This window comes from Trichoplusia ni, chromosome 11, assembly GCF_003590095.1.
Source record: "Trichoplusia ni isolate ovarian cell line Hi5 chromosome 11, tn1, whole genome shotgun sequence".
NCBI lineage: Eukaryota > Metazoa > Arthropoda > Insecta > Lepidoptera > Noctuidae > Trichoplusia > Trichoplusia ni.
In genome coordinates, this window is record NC_039488.1 from 4,791,775 (window position 1) to 4,812,229 (window position 20,455).

At 38.6% G+C, this 20,455-nt stretch overlaps 2 protein-coding genes across 4 annotated transcripts; both read left to right on the forward strand.

Moving 5' to 3' along the window:
* The first annotated feature begins 1,249 nt into the window (after positions 1–1,249).
* LOC113498730 lies at positions 1,250–4,689 on the forward strand. 2 transcript variants are annotated; one of them, XM_026878864.1, is made up of 3 exons: positions 1,250–1,600; positions 4,011–4,107; positions 4,289–4,689. In XM_026878864.1, the coding sequence occupies exons 1-3, from the start codon at positions 1,526–1,528 to the stop codon at positions 4,645–4,647; spliced, it is 531 nt and encodes a 176-aa protein (XP_026734665.1). In that variant the 5' UTR covers positions 1,250–1,525; the 3' UTR covers positions 4,648–4,689. The 2 variants fall into 2 exon arrangements, with proteins under 2 accessions (XP_026734665.1, XP_026734664.1); XM_026878863.1 differs by lacking the exon at positions 1,250–1,600 and adding an exon at positions 2,261–2,595.
* Positions 4,690–4,760: 71 nt separating this feature from the next.
* Positions 4,761–20,443, forward strand: LOC113498721 (protein phosphatase 1 regulatory subunit 12A). Of its 2 annotated transcripts, none has more exons than XM_026878852.1 (8): positions 4,761–5,314; positions 11,392–11,671; positions 15,027–15,160; positions 15,370–15,542; positions 15,629–15,894; positions 15,967–18,721; positions 18,810–19,204; positions 19,359–20,443. In XM_026878852.1, exons 2-8 carry the CDS (start codon positions 11,506–11,508, stop codon positions 19,655–19,657), a joined length of 4,188 nt encoding a protein of 1,395 aa, XP_026734653.1. In that variant the 5' UTR covers positions 4,761–5,314; positions 11,392–11,505; the 3' UTR covers positions 19,658–20,443. The 2 variants fall into 2 exon arrangements, with proteins under 2 accessions (XP_026734653.1, XP_026734654.1); XM_026878853.1 differs by lacking the exon at positions 4,761–5,314 and adding an exon at positions 9,914–10,179.
* The last annotated feature ends 12 nt before the right edge of the window (positions 20,444–20,455 follow it).

A 20,455-nucleotide genomic window follows, 5' to 3' on the forward strand; every position in this document is an offset into this window, starting at 1 on the left:
AAAGGGTTTCAAAATTTAAAATCGTCCAACTAAGGAATTAGGTCATAATTATGTTTGTTCGTATGTAAATGACTTCCATACTACACTACCTCAAACATTTTTTTTTGCACTTGTAAATCGAACCCGAAAATATGAAATCTTGAAAAAAAGATAGTTATTGAAGGTCAACGCTTTGATATTCCTACCTTGTTTCTTCAGCGGCTTTTCCTAAACATCAGAGAAAAGCTAGAAGAATATCTACTAGGAATAGTAAGGAAAAATGGGTAAAATATACATAATGACTGTAATTAACCTCTCAGGTTGACTAAAAACTCGAATCAACTCGCTTGCGTATGCTCTATTTCTATTTGCACCAGTATCCGCATTGCACCAGTAAAAAAAACACCGACAAAATCCACAGGACAGTAATCTTTAGCAGAATAGCAAAGTCGGTTAGTTAAATAGTTGATACTCAGTTTGATCATAATTATACATATTTGTCCATCATTTACAAATGAAGCTACGAGATCTCTTAAGCCATCAACATTCTTTTTCAATTCGCTTTCATTTAAGAATCCACTCGAGTACTATACCAATGCTATGGTTTGATAATTTTCTTAAAAAACTTGCCCGAAACAAACCCTAATTGAAATGACTCAAACGGTTCGGGAGCTATGATGTCACAGACACACAGACACGTCAAACTTGAAACACCAGTCTTTTTCGTCGTCGATTAAAAAATGTTACTAGTAATCGTTGCCTAGTTAAACATACGTATTGCTTTTAGAGTAGGTAGTGATTAAACGGATTAAACCCAATTTATAGGAACACGCATATTTCTCAATAAGTAAACATTAGTAATGTGGTGTGTAAGGTACCGACGGAATAATTAATGAAGCGGCGTTGACGTAATGTATCCACAAAAAACGATCGGAATAGGGATTTATAATTTTTGACGTCATGCACAGTGCACAACAGTTCATGTCTATTGTAGGAGTGGAACACCAAAGAGATCCAACAGGGCCCCAATTCTGATATTTACAATTGCCGGTGAATTAATGAAAATTACGCTTTTCGTATTATCTTCAGCATTTTTCCTACACAATAATTGGAAATTCAGTACGGGACGGTGCACTTTAGGTCAAAACTTCCAATTATTGTGTTGAATTCTTAAGAGAATAGGAATAATTATAGACTTTAATCCAATTACCGTTCATTCATCGGCCATTGTAAAATAGCAGAATCGGGGCCCTGTTTATGTCTATTGTAGGAGTAGACCACCAAAGAGATCGATTAGGGCCCCAATTCTGATATTTACAATGGCCGATGAATTAATAAAAATGACACTTTCGTATTATCTTAAGCATTTTCCCCACACAATAATTGCAAATTCGATACGGGAAGGTGCACTCAAGGTTAAAACTTACAATGATGGCAAAATCCTTAAGAGAATTGGAATAATTTCAGATTTTAATCCAATCGCCATTCATTCATTGGCCATTGTAAATAACAGAATCGGGGACTAGTAATATTACCAGTCTCTGTGATGAGAATCTTTTTAGTCAAAGGCACAGTGTTATTCTCGAAATATCATGGTACATTTCGGATGGGATACTTTGAGGTACGGCATTATAAATGTCTCAGGTTTTAGATTTTTGTCGACTGTGCACAAAATTCTAAGCATGCGAACTAATCACAAAAGAGTAGTGATTTGCTAATGACGTCACTAAACCAGTCGTATCATAATTATAAGCTTGTGGAAATTAAACATCACCCATAAGATTGTGTTGGGTGTAATCCATGGTAGTAATTACAATCGCCATAAAATGAAGTAAAATCGATTTTAAACGGTTTTTCGATTGCTATAGTCTTCCCAAATTATCCACTCTTAATTATATTTCGGAAAAATATTAAGAATGTGAGAATTCGTTTTACAACCAGCGTACATTTTCAAAATTTTATGTATTTTTGTTAAGTTCCAATACCTATATGTATTTCCAGAATGTCCTTGACATGCTTACTTGATTTCCTTATTGAGTTTGCTCAAAAAGAGTAATATTTTTGCTTTTGCGTCTTCGTAACCGCACCTAAATATAAATCTGTGAAAATGTTTATTATAAACATCTACCAAAACTGCCAAAAAAAAAACAAACTTTTCTTTAAAAAAACATTCCTACGAACCAGAGTTTTAAGAAAGTAACTGATTCCCAACCAAAACAGATAATGATTGGCGGTTCTCGCGGACTTTACGTTCATACGTTGTAAGTATTTTTTATCAAACCGTAAACCCGTTTTGATTTGAACTCATGACGTTCGATTATTTGTATTTAGCTCGGTACAGTATCTCAGTACGACCTAGTCGCTCTCCGGCTGTGTATTAACGAGCATCGCTTTAAATTAAGCATTCTATTGATAGTGGTTAACTCTAGTCATTTGGATGCGTGTGACTAATATTCTGAAGTCAGTGGTTAAAGTACGGTGGCAATAAAAATGTGTTCGTTAAATATTTTAATGCTCACGTGTTTAGTAATTAGTGTAGCAATAGCTAATAAGATGCCCAAAGGATCCATTGGGTTTCCCGAACCTGAAGAAGACCCAAATTTAGTTAATAAAGATGTAAGTAGATATTTTTTTTAGGAAAGCTATTTCACAAGTATTTTGAATTTTTATAAACGCTGGAAGTATGTAACGTTTGATTTTCCTTGTTCAAAACATGTTTTTTTGCTGCGTGAATGTTTTTTGTTAGTTTGTTACAAGTTACATCGTTTGTTTAAATGTATAGAAACTGTGTAGCAGATAATTGTTTTTATCTATGAATGCGTCGGTGTTTGGACGTTTGGGTAAATACGAGCGACCTCCAGCCGTGACCAGCGCTGGGTCATGGGTCTTTAACTGATTTTAATAATAATACCTCTTCGTAATTTAGTTTACACTCTGATTCACATAAACACAGATTTTTACGTACGATTACTATGGCATGTTTTGTAACAATAAATTGTGTTGAGCTACCTAATTTGACCTTTTACACTGTTGGGTTAGTTTTAGGTGTTTTTTTAGTTTATTTTTCTCTTTTTTTTTGTAATTTGAAGACCGACTGTAAACTCAAAGGTTCAAAGATCTAGGCTTTATGTTATCAAATATATTCTTCCAAGAATTCCTATCGGAATCATTAAGACAAACAAACGGTATAGTACACAGATTACCTACCGCTTATAAACCGCTGTATTAGGGAAGTACTTACATATATTTAAGTTTAAATCTTGATTTGAAATAGTTTGCACATTGTGGAGTTTATGACAAAGTGGAAAAAATAACGATTAACTCTTTACTTGCTGTTTACTCTTTGTCAAAATAATGAGTCATTGTGTTTTTCTTTTCTTTCTAATAAGTAGAGTGTTTTAAAATATTTTTAATTAGAGGACAAAGCTTTGTTTACAAGAATAATTAGTAAAACCAGACCAGATATAATAATTACTATTAAGTAGTAGGTACTTGATGATGATGAGTTCGGAATCGAACTGCGTCCACTCAGGCTCACCGTATTTTCTCTAAAAAAAAGGTTTAAACCTGCAACTTCCTCCTTAAAAATCCTGTCATAGTATTGCTTAATAAAATTAAACGCGTGACCTTTTCATTTTAGGTTCGTAGTTTTCAAAGGAGGGAAACTTTGATCGAATAAACCACACATTGCCCGCAACTTTACTCGATATCCAATATTTTATCAAATCGTATTGGTAGTTTTGACCGCACCAGATCAAGCAATGAAATCAAAACACAAAAATCTTGACTTACTCAGATTAGGTATAATGACTTTATCCAGCTTCCGAGAATGTAGCTTAAATTTTATACTTTGAAGAAATATGTAACTTGCTTTATCCATAGGCATCAACGTGTGCCGCGTTACAACTGTATTTTGTGGTTAGTTAATTAAGTAAAATGACAACTTGTATCAATATTCAAACAGCTATGCAATTAGCTAAAAGGAAAAACAAGACGTAGGTACTCCTAATAAGTTCGTCTTTCTATTTCAGAACCGGCAACCGGTGTTCCTTCCTGCTATGTGTCCAGAAAACGAACTGTACTATCCGGGAGACCAAAAAGATGACTGGATTTGTGACTGCAGACCAGGTTAGCTACGCTGAAACTTACTTATGTTCCACTTCTACATACTCAATAAATTAACGCAGAGGGACTGAAACAAAACATACACATAAATAAAGTTTTATAGTGGGATGTTGACGTACCCTAGGAAGAGTTTTTAAGTGTGTGTTTGGTATCTACAGATTTCTTTATTTATTTATCATTTCAGCATATCTGTTCCATCCAAAATCAGACTCGTGTTGGCCAGCGTATCGAAAGGGACCCTGCGAAGATGGACACTACCTAGTCCTAAAGTCAGATTCAGCGATACCGGTTTGCGAGAGGAACCCCTGCTCCGTGGATTCGTACGTGCTGTTCAACGGCAGATGCGAGCGGCTGGCCGACCCGGTCCCCTGCCGGCACCTGTGGCCCATCCCCGCCACGCTGGCCGTCAACTCCACCACCCTCGCCATCGGCTGCCGGTCGCATATCAACTTCCCCAGCAGGTTCGGCGAAGTCCCGCCGCAAATATGCCCGCCAGGTTGCAAACGGAGTGTCAACGGAAAATGTGTTCCTATTGCTGCATAAATTATAATCTCACGTAACATAAGCATAAATATTTTTACTTAATGACGTGTACTTATTTCGCTAAGTCTCAAAGTTAGACACAATAAACACCTACAATTTTCTAACCATGCTCCCCTTGTCACGCTAAATTCATAGCTATTTATAAAATTGGAGTTAACATAAGCATGCTAGTGTAAAACATGCAACTTGTAGGTTTAGTGAAGCGATATAAAAATGTAAAATCTATATTTATATCGATAATTAAGTAACAAATCCCCTAAAGTCGTGGACTGGGTAACGATGGCGGGTTAACCTTGCACAGTATGGCACGACGCTCGCGTCGGCTATGGCAACGCTCGCGTCCCCCGGGTAGCCATGGCGACTCCACCGACTCCGGGCCACACCATGCCCCTGTCATCAGCGTTTATTTACCAATTACCACAATGGACATCGATGTGGCTGTCTGCACGCACGATTATCGACGACCCGCACGATAAAATCAGCCCCGAAATGTTATTCAAGTTCATTATGGCGTAGTGCTTAGTTGCTGCAGTGTTCTCCAGGCGGCGGCATGGTGTTTTGATAGTTTTAAGTTTGATTGGCAGCTCGGTGGAAAGTTTAAGCATTTCCAAGTGAAAAGTGCATGTTTCTAGAAAAGCAATCCTCGAAGACATGCTGTTGAAATGTGGTAAGTAAAAGCAAAGAATTCATAGGTTAGTAAGTTTGAGGAGTTAAATTAACATTCGAAAAACAGTTGTAAGATATTTTGTGTTGATTGGATAGTTTTTATATCAAGTAGGTAATCTTAGACCCTGTGTGACTCCGTAAGTCGTCTGACCGAGTGGTTGCACGGCGACTGATCGTTTAATTTCCATATAATCGCAAATGGAGTCGAGCTTGCTCCTATCTCGATTGATCGCTGACCCATATTCCGCGCCGGCTGACCACTGACCACCACAACATACCCCGTACACCATTAGCTAATTCGACCTTCGCCGATTTCTGTTATGGCAGCCGACCGTAATGTTATTTCCTCTTACTCTTTACTTTTGTTGCTTGCTGCATCATTAAGGAAAATGGTAATAGAAAAATATTAAACATGGGATTTAGCGCACATTAATTAAAAGCGATTTTATTACATGCGGTCTGAGGCCTAGGTACTACTCCTTATTTTTTAGAAGCCGTATTTAGTACTTAGGTAGGCACCCAGAAACCCGTTCTCGTTTGATATCAAGTAGCAATAAGTAAGCCAAATCTGAGAGCTTTAGGTGACCTAAACACCTTTATACCCGTCGTGTCGATAACTAATTATGATAAACTTTCTCTTCAAACCATACGATTACTGAGCAATAAAAATATTCTAAATATAAATTCAGGATCGATGCAATGCGCATTTTAATTTGCTACCAATTCAGCCTTCTTCGTTTGTTCTTTTTCTGTTTTAGTGCAGAAAAGAAAGCCGTCCTCATTCCCTTAAGTTTTACTGGTTGTAAATAAAAGAACTTGATTTGGATCAACAGCTTTTTGTAACGACGTTTAAATCGTATTCTTTACGAGTATTTTTTAGCGCCTCGTTATATCGTATGTTTGTTTGTTTTATGATACTTTCCCCAGTAACCTGGGCCGGCAACACGCTCACTACATGTTACTTTCGTGACTACATGCTTACCACAAACGTTGCGAATTCATACTTTAACTTCATGTTTTTTAATTAACATAATTAATCGATTAAGACTCAGCTTTTAAATGTATAATTATACGTTTTCATGAAATATGAGTACCGTACATTATTCGTGTTTGTGAAATTATAAGAATTACAGTGCTTTTTACTAGACCTAGCGTACGTACAGGCTATAAAACCTTTTTTAGATTTCTTTATGGCTTGAAAAATAAACGTAAGGCAATTTAATATAACTACGTAACTACGACTTAGCTGGGATAGGTCACCGTGCACAATAACTGTGATTACCAATCGTATGTTCATTTACACACGATTGTTCAAGATTTATTCATCACAGCGACATCTAATTGCTCTATAGCATGTTATTTGAAAGCGTAGGCGTACTTTACACATGATAAATTACACGTTCACTGCAGCTGTAAGTACCCGCACTTTCTACTGGACGCGTCAAAAACTTGACACAGCACACGAAGGGAAAAGTAAATATCGTGAGGATAAAACCAGGTCGACACACGGCCTACTTCCGAACATATATTCCCCTATATATTTATCTTATGCAAACAATCATTATAAGAGTAAGGTATGTACTCTGAAGGTGTAAAGAAAGAGTATCATGAAAGAGTATGCTTCAGGGCGTATCCCATGTAAATTAGGTAACTGCATTAAAATTCCAAGAAACGGTTTCTTTTTTCGAAATTTCGGGGAAAGATAAGAAAACTAAGAATAATTCCAAATAGCAAAAGATACAATTTAGAATTAAAAAATCACCGGACACTAAAAACTATTTACCTCACAACTTTTAAAGGGCTTTACCGATTTTTATCAATCATGGCTTAGAACAGTCGCGAATGATTCACCTCTACTTAGTTATAAAACAAAACAAATTGAAATCGCTCCATCCGGGGGCTATGATGCCATAGGCCGACATATAGACACACATACATAATCAATCATAGTTAATATATTCCGGGATCTACCCATGGTCTAATCAATATAAAATAAATAATGAATATTCAATATAACATGATTAAACCTATGCTTCTATTTTTATTAGCAACTGAATTGATTGACTTAGAAATTCTATTCTGTGCTGGGATGTGCTGGGGGTAAACAACAATTCTGGATAACTGTGTCAGTGCTGAATCCTCGAGCTGATAAACAGTCGCCAAATACTGTTTACCTTACCGTTTCTATGTATGAATGCAACATTTTTCATTTAAGATTAACTATTTATTATTATCTATTATTTCTTAAGTCGCTTGAGTTATTGGAAAACGCTCAAATTTTTTAAATTCAATTTTGCTGTATCACGTGCCTTAGATATGTTATTTTCATTTTCTTTAACAAAAGATTTGAAATTACAAGTACAAAGGTACTGCTTTGCATTCAAGCATATAAGAGCTAACGTCGCTTGAAGGCTGTTGTTTAGTAAATAACATTTACTTTACTTTTACCAACTTTTTTTTTACGGCAAAGGAATCCGCACGTGGCTCTCGTGCGCAAAACGTGACCATTGATAACTTTCTGACTCATACTCTATTTGAAAATATTATTTTCCTGTTACTGTAAATAAAAAACACCATGACTTCCCTAAGGAAATTCATCTTATTATACCTATTTGTTTATTGCTATTTCAGTCCAAATCGGGATAACAATAATAATAAAGCCGTAGCTAAACAACGGTGCTAGATTTCATTGCTATAAAGCACGGAGGCAGTAGCATGAAAATAGGTTTGCTGTGTAGTCTTGCTCGTTATAAATAAAATTGTAGGCATTGCTTAATTATGAGCCCGAAGCTCAGAAGTGAAATTTTTACAACATCGGTGGCCCTTTTCGCTATCGGGGGCAGTGGGTCAACTTTACTCCAGATCTAAGTACACGAAACAACGGAAAAGCATGAGAATGATTTTATTTTCAAATACGTCCTTGAGGGTTGCGTGAGACCCCCAGCTACTGGCATAACTTACATTTTGCGTGTAATTCAGGCGTCAAGAATGTTTTTATTCGATCAAGTATTTGTACACATGTCAAGAATGTTAATAATAGCATTAGCACCGAAGCAATTAGTTCCTATTGAACCTTTGATAACACCTTGCGGTCGTATTAATTTCCTGTTTATTTCGTATCATTTGCCTACACTTACGAATTGACTTCCATTTTATACTTTTGTTAAAAACATCAACATCATAAAGGGAATTATGAGTAGGTAGTACTAGTGCCCACAATTTGGTGATCTTGTATTGATATTTAAAAAATACCAGATGCGTTGAGTACCTTATTAAATTTAGTCTGTTAAAAAATAATGACTTTGTTATAATCTTTCAATATTACTCAATCATCGTCTTCCCTAAATTGTATTCTTATTGCGTACTGGGTTTAGACCCTTTCTCGTAATATCAACAGCAAAATTTCGGCAGAAGTAATTAAATATCAAATTTTATTGATGAAGAAAGGAAGTTCCTTGAAAGTTTTATCAGAGGAGTATCGTGGGCAAAATCATCAGTAACTCGTAAAGTAAATTATGTTAGTGTGATTAGATCAGGCTGCGCACGGGGCGTGTGGCGGTGCTGGAGGACTGCCGCCATGTCTTAAAGTACTGGAGTCGTGGAAGCGTGACAGCACTCTACAGTCTGTAGAACACCGTCTCTCTTCCACAGCTGCAATGAATTACGTTAAGAGGTGGGTCCTCAGGGCGGGGTGGCGTGCCAGCGCGGCTGCCAGCCTTACGTCACGCATCACGGCTTGAGCTCCCGCTACTTACTGCCTTACACCCTTTCACTTTATATATCTAGATAAGACTGTCTATCACTTCACTACTTACAGCAATCCTTCAAGGAAACATCAAACTTACCGCAAGGCATTTGTCTTCGCCAGAAAAGCTTACTAAGCTAAGGTCTTTTTACGCTGGTTTCTGTCTGCCGGGAGAATAAGGCGATTTTCTGAATTTGTGATAAGTATATACCCATAACCCATAATGTTATGTGGTGGCCAATGAGTAATGACTCACACGCTGCACGCAACATTTGTATTTTGCGTCCAGTTCACGGCCAAAATGATTCAGATCTTGAACAGCATTAGGCAAGTATTTCAAGGCTGTTCTGTACTTACTGTTTACCACTCCTGTACTTATAAGCCACAAACTTTGGAACTGAAATTGGAAATTCAGTGCCAAAGTTTGTGTTGCGTTTTTTTGCGATTTAAATAAAAGAAAAACTTACCCAAGTCGCCTTTTGTGGAGTTGTTCGTCTCAAGCTTTTTATAAAAAGATTTTTCCAATGAATTGGTAAATAGTATTAAGTAGCACAAGACATTTGAAGTCAATAACATGTACGTTGACCGCTATAGGCACAAAAGCTACGTGTAAGGTTCCATACGTAAACTCGTCTAAGACTATATAGTTGGTAAACGGTGACCTGCTTTAAGCATGTTAATAGATTAGGTGTTGGGCGGGCGGCTGGCGGCGTGGCGGCGGGCGGCGGGCGTTGCGTGGCGCCCACCGCCCAGCCACCTCTGTCCGAGCAGCGGGCAGCTCGCGAGGGCAGTCTGAGGCACGCGCCCTCCGCGCCCGCCCGCGACCACTCGCCGCCGCACTCGCCCGGCACGCATGGCGCGGAGCGTTCTCTAACCCTTCTGTTATGGACAAGCGCGCGACCAGCGGCCGGGGCGAGCCCATCCCAAGCATCCTCAAGAAGCCTAAGAGCCGGCACAAGGGTGACCTCGTGGACAAGAGTACAAAAATCAAGCGAGAGAAGGTGGAAGGTTCGAAAAAGGCAGGAGACGTGAGCGCGCCGCTGCAGCAGGGGTGCTCCCCGCTTATGTACGCCTGCCAGCAGGCTGACTACAAGGCGGTCGTTGATATACTCAATAAGGACGTGAGTTTAGCGGCATCGGTCCCTTTTAGAGGGCAACATTGCACTATGAAGCAAACAACAACATTGCCACCAAGATCAGTCTCATATCACAAGTCGATTATGGAACTAAACATGAACGCCGTCACTTGAGGCCTCATCTTCACTATCGATCGTAAAACTCATAAATTTTGGTCAGTAAATTAAGAGTTGATTGACATGAAACGGAATAGCGCTATAACTTGTACACGCGATGTTAGCTGTTCCTCGATCGCTTTACTCCTTGTCTGTAAACAACCCTTCCCGCTCGACGCCGGCTTCTAAGGCATTACTTGGTATTCATAAATTCTGTTCGCGTATTAACACTACATTTAACAAGACGATGTATCATTATAAGTCCATTCGAAAAGGCGTTTTTTAGCTTTTATAAAATTTCGCGAGTTAAATTGTTATAATAATTGGCTTTTGTGTAATTTATGATCATACATTAAAACGAAAATAATGTAAATATATTAAATTTTTAAATACGACGGCAGTTTGTTGCATTTTTTCAGGCTTAGGTACATAAATAAACATTCGCGAGTTGATAATCATGACGCTTATGTTATCAAACTTCTAAGCTTCCAAGGAAATGCACTAGCACGCGGTGAGACGGGGGTGAGGGGCAGTAGTCAATCAATAGGTTTAGAATTGGCTGGCACAATAGAAGGGAAAGTTCTCACATGCACGGCATTGGCGTGACGATTACAAACACGGTTGTCAGGAGTGACACGTGGCGTAAGCTGTTCCCCTCGCGACTGCCGGTACCCAAGCTTCATTATTCATTTACTAAACGTCCATTCTTTGCCTTCGTTTTCACCCCAAAATTACCTTTCACTTCGGAGACATAATACAATGTAATATTTTATTATCTTTCATTCCACCGACTCAAATTGTATGTAATACATATTCGTTGTTATCCATTACTTTAATGTGTAATAAAATCATAAAACGAATTAGGAATGCTTCTTATAACAGTTTATCAATTTTAATTAAGACTTCTGAGAACCTTCTGTATCATAAGCTAGTAATAGTCATTTTATATCCAACACGATCTTGGTAGAAAATATTCGACTCAACATCAAAAAAATCACGTTCTTTTGATGGAAAATTCAGACCTATGTTAATTATTTCTTTTTCCATTTTGATGATAGTTTTCTTTCCTCGCCATTCTATTATAATATTTCGATGGTGCAGCCAGCATCAGTCCGTGTTCGTGACCGCGGCTTGCGTTGCGCGCTGCACTACTGCGCGTCGAGCGGGGCGGGTGCGAGCCAGGCGGCGCGTGCAGCCTGCGCCGACCGCGTGCTGATGGCTGCGCCGGCACTGGCCAACGCGAGGGATGCAGACGGCCTAACTCCACTCCACCTGGCCGTCGTACATGGCAATGTACCGCTGGTACAGACTCTCCTGGCTGCCGGCGCGGACGTCAACGCAAGAGACGATGAGCATCATACTGTTGTCCATTGGGCTACCGGTGAGTTTAAAAAAAACTTAAGTTCTGTACTCTCTATATTGCAGATTGATAGATTTGAAACATAACTATCTATACAAAACCCTAGCAATGTTGTCGAATGCTTAAAACTTTACAAAAGCTTCAGCAATTCGAAGAGTAAATTATGACAAAGCAACGACTCGAAGATACCACAACCATTAGTTCGTTGGTTGGCGACTATCAAAGTTGGAATCATTTAGTTCGTCGGGGTGTTGGCCTAGGCGCGGTGTGACGGTAACAGATGGTCGGAGTGAGTTGTTATCTAACCGGTGTCACTCGCGGTGCGGCGCAGCTTTGCCTCCGCGGTTATCACCAGCCCTAGCTTGACGGTGCGGTGCACGCGAACCAATTAGTTACTCACCGCACACGTGTCAATCACATGTCTTCTGCTCTGTTATGAACTGATTTGAAGTGCTTCACTCTTATGACTTTGCTGCTCATAATGGGCTTATTGTGGCCCACTGTTTTAATAAAATGTTCTAGTTAGTTTATGACTTACTTTTGCTGAAGCCTTTAGCGTAGCATCATATTATTATGTAATTCTACATTATCTAACCATAAGTATAATCCTGAAATAACGATATGGAAATTCTCGAAAATTCCCGCAAGTAATCATGACATAAAAGCTCTACAATTACTAAAAAAGATTCAGAATAGCCTGGATAACCTACTTCTTATTGAAGTCTCGAAGCTCGTGATTAATTGCTAAGGAGAGGTCAGCATAAATCTCATGTATATCGGATTATCGGCCCCTTGCCGGCAACTCGTTAAGTGGAGTGATGACCTTCCACGTGTGGTGGCCCGTTACATGTAATCGTCTCCAGATTGTTGACTTGAGGCAAGACATGCTTAGTTACCTATGAATAATACAGCATGCATTAAAAAGCCTGTCTGATCAATTGGGGTTATAGTGTAGTGTTTAATGATTAATAAGGTACATACTTGTGATTATTTTTTGGAAAAAACGAAAGAATTTTCCTTCAATTAATTAACTACAAATAATATTGTACAGATTACGTATTACTGAACAAAAAAAAATGAACGAATAGATAACTCCCAAAAATTTGGAAATTTCTTAAAATTCAGGGTAATATTTAACAGCATTAACGAATTAAAGAAATATTTTTTGATGTTACATGAAGACCTATTTTTTTCAACATTTTTAGCACGACCGGCGAGTCCCTTATTGGTCCTTCAAAGATCGGACAGGGTTCTTTATACGTACTGTATAAGTACCGGCTTACTTTTTTGTGAACTTTTTTTGAGAACTCTAAATAATTGGAGTGTCACAGTAACTATTAACATATTTTCAAGTTTGAAATAAAATGTTGGCAATGGCACTGAATATTTCAAACCATAGCTATATATTTTAAATAATGCCATAAATAAATAGCTACTTATCTTTACATAGAACTGACAATTCGGAAGGAAATCGTAACACACGAAGATATGCTAATATAATGTACACAGGAATTTAATGTTCTCCGCCAAGGCGAAACAATGAGTGAAGAACACCGGCTTGGTATAAATAGCGTTACGGCGCAAGGCTGCATAAGATGGCTGCTATAATGCAACACGTCAGATCAGGGCGACATGCGACGAGGCCCAAGGTCATACCCAGTTCCGTTTTAGCTGAATGTGTGACGAGCTCAGCCGGACTTCCGACATCAGATCCTGACTCACACTTTTAGGAATATATACAGTATGTATAAACCATGTCCGATCCTTGAAGGGCATATAAGTGACTTGCCAAAAGTGCTAAAAAGAATATTGAAGAAAATCTAGGTCTTGACATAACATCAAAGTATATTTAGCACAGCATTAACGACAAAATAAAGTTCAATTTTAGGTGGTTACCTTGTTGTTACGATTTAGCCGGTTAGACTCGAAGCCGACCCCAATATAGTTGGGAAAAGGCCAGGCCGATGATGATTCAAAAGCAATCATTGTAGATTACACTACCCCTTTTTTATCGGATTATTTTTAATAAATGCTGTAGACTAGAAATACCTCGACGAAATAGAAACATGGAAAGACACTATTCAGCCTTAAAGATCAATGTTTATATTTGCATACAAGCCACGCAAAATCGATTTTCGATCTCGCAAACATATTGAATGATAACTGCTCATTGAATTTGTAATGTCGACATTAAGGATACGCGAACTCTATTGCCAGAGCATTTACCAGCATACCTGTCGTATGGGAATGCCGCATTGTTATAAGTCATCGTTATAAATGTGTTGCGGTGCTGGTGGTGGCTAGTCTGTATTTTAGGGGGATGTGGGGTTGTCCGGTGCGATGTTATTGAGCGGCTAGCAAGGTCGGGCCCTTGAACTCTTACGGACCGCAATCTAGGACTAGGTTTTTCAAAGAATTCGTAATCTGAAAGGTCGAGTTTGAGTGACAAGGAAACTTTTTATATGGGCTGCTGATTAGAGCAAGGTTATAGTTAGGTGTGAATCACATATTTTTGACAAGGTGCGGGTACTGTCAACTCGGGCATTTAGGTTTTTAGGTCTCTGCACTTAAAAGTTAATTTATGTACGGGGAATTTTGATCGCTACAATTGAATCACTAGCTGTTGCGACTTGCGCGCAAGTCCAGGGGGCTATGAAGATATAAGATAGGATTTTTTTTTAATTGCATTAATACTCATAGCTTTAGAATGCACGCAAATTGTCCCAGTTTTTCGTGATGGTTTAAATATCCTACTTATAGCCTTCCTCATTCAAGCGATATCTATTATAGCCCATTTAGACGATGCGAGAAATATCGTGCTAGTTGTAATATATTGTGCAGCCGCGCAGCTCGGGTATTTAAGATGACATTATAATCGCCAGCAATGTATTACAACTTGCACGATAATTCTTGTACCATCTAAATGGGAGAAATATTATTAACTAGCTGTTGCCCGCGACTTCGTTCGCGTGGTTAGAAGATATAAGTTATGATTTATACCTGCCCTGTTTTTTCCATATTTTCCATTATATCTTCGCTCCTATTAGTCGCAGCGTGATATTATATAGCTTAAAACCTTCCTCGATGAATGGTCTATTCAATAAAAAAAGAATTTTCCAATTTGAACCAGTAGTTCCTGAGATTAGCGCGTTCAAACAAACAAACTCTTCACCTTTATATATTAGTATATATATTTTATTTAGTATTTATTAGTATTTAGATTAATTATCGTTCTTCGGTTGTTCAATGACTAGTAGGTATAAACGTTGAATTAGTTAAAAAGGCGTTTTTCAAAATGCCAAAATGCTTTCTCAAAAGAAATACTAACTATTGGTACTATGTTATCATCTAATCTTAAAGTTTCTGTTTGTGTTAGTTTGTGGGGAAGTTGGTGCGCTTCGAGCTGTGTTAGCGGCCGGTGCGGACGCGGCTACCTCAGACCAGCACGGCGGGTATCCCTTGCACTACGCGGCGCAAATGTGTGGTGCACCAGCTGCTACTGATCACCAGGTACTTTCGAAACTTAGGAATACTGACGAATACAATAAATTAATACATTTCAAAGATCATAGGAGTATCTGATTATTTGGTGTTTGATCTTAGAAATATTTACTGGTTTTAGATGAAAAAAGAAACCTTATTTTCGATTTATTCAGGCTTAAAACTAGTGACTCGTGAGTAAACCGATCAAAGCAATTTAATTGTGTTTCCTTCTACAGAGTAGAGGGGCAGCTCTCGAAGTGTTGCGGGCACTAGTAAAAGAGGGCGGAGCAAGTGTAGACGTGAGGGATGCTGACGGTCGAACACCACTGCTGTGGGCAGCTTCTGCAGGTTCAGCGGCTGCCGTGCTTGCCCTGCACCAAGCCGGATCCAAAGTTGACGATGCTGATAGGTACGGTGTATTTACTGAGCTTTACTTTAACTCTATCATCACGCACGCTTTATGAGTTTTATATTTTAATGGTGTATTGTTCCCAGGGATGGGTTGACAGCATTACACTGCGCTGCGGCTAGAGGCCATACCGAAGCTCTTGAAACATTAGTCGGCTTATGTGGAGCTCGAGTGGATGTCGCAGACTCGCACGGCTGTACTCCACTGCATTACGCCGCTGCATTAGGCCACGCTGACTCAACATCAGCTTTGCTACAACATGGAGCTGATTCTCATCGCCAAGATAGAAGAGGCCGCAGCCCTGCTCACACAGCAGCAGCCAAAGGACAGATTGAAACTGTACGAATACTCGGTTAGTAGCCATTTTATTTAGAACAGCAGAACGTAGTTTTGTCATGCTAACTTATCTTATTCTGTTTTTCAGGTGCTAGAGGAGCTAATCTGTGGTTACGCAATTCTAAAGGTGATTTGCCCTTACATGAAGCTGTTGCATCAGGAAGGCGAGAGTTGGTTAAGTGGCTTTTGGACGGTAGGCCATCCCAAGTCAATGCTACCAACCACGAAGGTCGAACACCTCTACATATAGCAGCAGCTACAGATAACGCAGATTTATGCCGTTTACTACTTGATAGAGGTGCAGAAGTTAATCTAGTAGCAAGGTCATCAAAAAATGAACCACTAACCCCTTTAGATTGCGCAACCACCCGAGGGCATCGATCTACAGCTAAATATTTGCAAATGCATGGTGGTTTGCCAGCATCAAAGCTAGCTAACACAGAAATCGTAATAGACGGAGCTCCAATAACTGCATTACCAACTCGAAAAGTAACCAGTACCAAAATTGATGTACGCGATAGAATAAGAATAGAAAAAAGGGAAGTTGTTGAAATATCTAGTCCTGTTCAAGAAAGACGACGAATTAAAAATAGAAACGACAGTGATTCATCAAATGAATCGTATACTGATAATAGAAATCGTAAAAAATCTGACTCACATAGATATAGAGATAATAATCATAAAGAGAGAAGAAAAAGACTAATGCATACTCAAAAAAGCTTTAGCGATGGTTATGACAGTGAGTTTGAGGGATATGAACGAGAAGACTCAAGGGACAATAAACATAAATCTTCTAAAAAGAATAGATCCAAAAGCGAACCTTCTCGACGGCATAAACGTAGTGCTAAGCCACGGCAACGATACCGATCTCGGTCTGACAGTTCTTCAGATTCTGATAGCTATTCTGAGAAAAGAAGAAGCAGACGCCATCATAGACGAAGCAAGCGAAAATCGAGTTCTCCTTCAGATAGTAGTAGCTCGGAGTCAAGTGAACGACGTAGCACAAAACGTAAAGGAAAAAAAACTTCGATTCATATCGAAAATGATGAGCGAAAACAAAGTGTTAATATAGTTAAGTATAATACCGAAAATGTTCAGAGCAATGAAAAAGATGAAAATCTTGTAGTTGATACGGAACCTAAAATTGAAGGAACTAAATCAGAAGCAGAAAAAGACGAAAGCATATTAATTAAGAATGTAGCACACAGTGAGACCGAAACGGACACTTTATCTGTTAAAACAAACATGATCACTACAGAAGCTCAAATCCATATGGAAAGACAGTCAAGCCAACATGGAAATTCTGAACTAAACGTCACTGTAGATTCTAGTAATAATGTATCTATTGAGACTTCTAACCTATCTGTTACTCATAAAGATTTAACAGAAGAAGCAAAAACACGAACTGAAAATCTTGAAATTAAGGAAAGTGAAAAAGAAGCCATCGAGGAGCCAGCGGCTGAAAGTCCAAGTGTAGAGAAACAAATACCACCATCAGGGCCTGCAAACGAGTCAAGCACTACTGATAAAGAAAACGCTTTGAGTGAAGGAAAAGAAATGCAATATTCAAATATAAGTGAAAATGATAAAACTGAAGAAAAAAAATCAGACGGCCAGGAAAAAACAGCAACCGACAAAGAAAAACCTGCAGACGATGAAAAAAACAATCAAACAGAAGGTTTAGAACATATACCACCCGTTGAACAAAGTAGCAAGGAGAATAGCCCACGTTCGAACGATAATATTAAATCATCTAGTCCGGAAGTAGAACTTACGCGAAGAAAATCTTTTCAGGTGTTATCAGGGCCAGATGAAAAGTTGATGCTAAGTAAAGACTTATCCGGAGACTTGAAAACAAGTTGCGATATACCAAGTATTGAGCAAACAGAAACTCAAGAGAAAAGTAATTCTCCGATAGTTTCATTTTCAAATAAAGATGAGATTATCGAAAGTAAAGAATCAAATAACAAAGCTGAACATTTAATGGGGGAATCGGTCGATCACAGCTTTGACCCAGAAACAGACAAACAAATTCAAGATAGTATTTTACAAAAAGATAGTAGTGAAAGTAATATTATAAGTTCAGAAGAAAGGAGAAAGGAGTTTAGTTCCACAACTGGCAGCAGTACTGAGAATCAAAACTATGACAAAGGCCTAGTTTCAGTGCTTGATGATAATCTCTCAAGTAGTCGTGCAGTGCAACAAGTTATCTTAGAAAACTTGTCTGAAGAGTTTGACGTCAATTTGTCATTGCCGCAGACCTCTCCAAAAAGAATAAGAAAGAGTTCAAGAGAAAGTCAAGGTAGCAGTCGCAAAAGTAGCATTTATGAAACGGAGAGTTATAAAGTACTATCGGATATTGCTAGTGCGCCTGATGTTACTACTGGGATTCTAAAGAAAACCTCTGTAAAATTAGATGACGGTTCCATGGAGGGCGATAGAGAATTGTTTGATGCCGATAAACCCACTAAAGAAGGGTATATGGGCCGTGTCCCTAGTGTTAGCGATAATGAGCTATACAGTCACAGTGAAGCCAATGGCCGGAGAAAACGTTTTCGTAAGAAAGGCAGAACGAAAAGTAGAACAACTATTCGGTCAAAAAGTGAAAATTCTGAAAGAGGTTACGAATCCAGTGGTCTAATGGACTCGGGGTTTGAACCCAGTCCAAGAGCTATTCAGAGGCAAATAACTAGCCCTCGTCTGGCAGCATATTACCAGCAACGTAATGCTACTGGCAAGTATTCCGGGAAATCAGATAGTAGGATCCCTGTACGGAAGCCTGGAGATAAAAATGCCGTCGATATGAAGTCCGTTACTCAGAGGATACAAACCAACATGAGAAGGTACGGTATTTAAATATTTAATCGAACAATTTTATTGGTAACATAAGTATTTAATTCAGACGTGATTCAATAATTTCAATATTTACAGATATTACTGCGAGAGAAAGATCTTTCAACACTTATTGGAACTAAAACGACTGCAAATACGAACAAGTAAAACTAACGAGGCTGTCCTAGTGAAAAGAGCTATCGATGAATACAATAAATCAAGTTTAGCCAACGTAGGCTTAGGTCCATATAATACTCCTGATTACTCATTCAGCAGTTTTGAAAAGTTCCTCTATGAAAGTTTGAGGAAGTTACAAAAGAGTGGGAAGAAACATTTGGACAAGTTGCCAGAGAGGCCTATCGACTTTGACTACGGAGAGAGTGAATTGTATAAAATGAGTGCGATCCCTGATAACCCTTGCCTCTGTACCAGCAAAACTCACCGTTGCTTCCACGCTGTGCATGCATACACCGGCATACCATGTTCTGCATACAGTGAGTACTATATTTATTTGAGAATATTTTTGGCAGGTAGATATGAAGCGGACAAGCGGTAGCAATTGAACAACTATTTATAACAGTACTTACCATGAATAAAATTCTATTTGTAAATATATTATTATTACTAAACTATTTTTTAACTTTACAGTACCTTACAAGTGGAACCATCACACAATGCCAAAGCCTGCTACACCAGGGGGTGCGAAGTCTAAAGGATTCCTGCCGAAGATCAACTCTAAGCCGCCATCTGGCACAGCCAAGGCTCATGTCACTTTAGAAGTGTCTCATGGAACTGAGAAACAATTGATAGCGCTGCCGGCTGAAAAACTGGACAAGAATAAACGATATTACGTCACATTTACAGTAAAGGGCTCCGAACCAACATCTGATAACGATAACTCTTCTCCGAGCGCCACTTTGAATACAAAGAGCGTCCGAACAGGTTGATTGTGATAGTAGTATGCAGAAACACCCCTAATCACTGCCAGCGTCGAAATACTAGAACTAGGATGATATTATGAAGATTACTGAGCTCTATTTATTTATGTGATTAGACTGATTGAGTCCGTCCGTTGAAAAGTGTATTTATTTTTATAAATTTTAAGTGACAGTGGTATATTATGTATATGTAACAGAGTCCCTATTCTACGTAAGTAAATGTTGTGTAGTCTTCCTGTTAACACGTTGTGATGCACAGAATTAAATTATGGAAATGCTATGTTGTAAGTTCGATGATTGTTGTCTGCACTAAATATTTTTGTCAAAATACTCAAACCGTAATAAAATAATTATAGTAAGATATACGTTTTTCGTTTTTGTTCGCCTGCTGCGTAGCAACCTATACTCTTCTAGTCAAAGGGTACACGGAACCCTATTACTGAGGCCCCGCTGTCCGTGGTGGCCAGACAGTAAAAAAAATCACTGAAGATGTACATGTATTCTGTTGCCTTTATAACAAGCCTTTCATCATACATTTGTTGGTTGGTGAGGGGAAAATCCATTTAAGAGTGGGTACCTACAATGTTATTTGTTACTGACCGATCCAAATGGTTTTATTTATACCCAAGGTAGGTTCATTGAATCAGCTCTAAGTTTTACCAGTATCTTTAATCTTTTGAACGATTTTTTCAATTTAGGCGAGATTCATGCGATTCATCATCGCAAATGTTGTGTCTAAAAGTGAGAACGCAATAATTTTGTTATGAAGTAACATTTAATAACCTATTAAAAGTATTAAAAAGCACA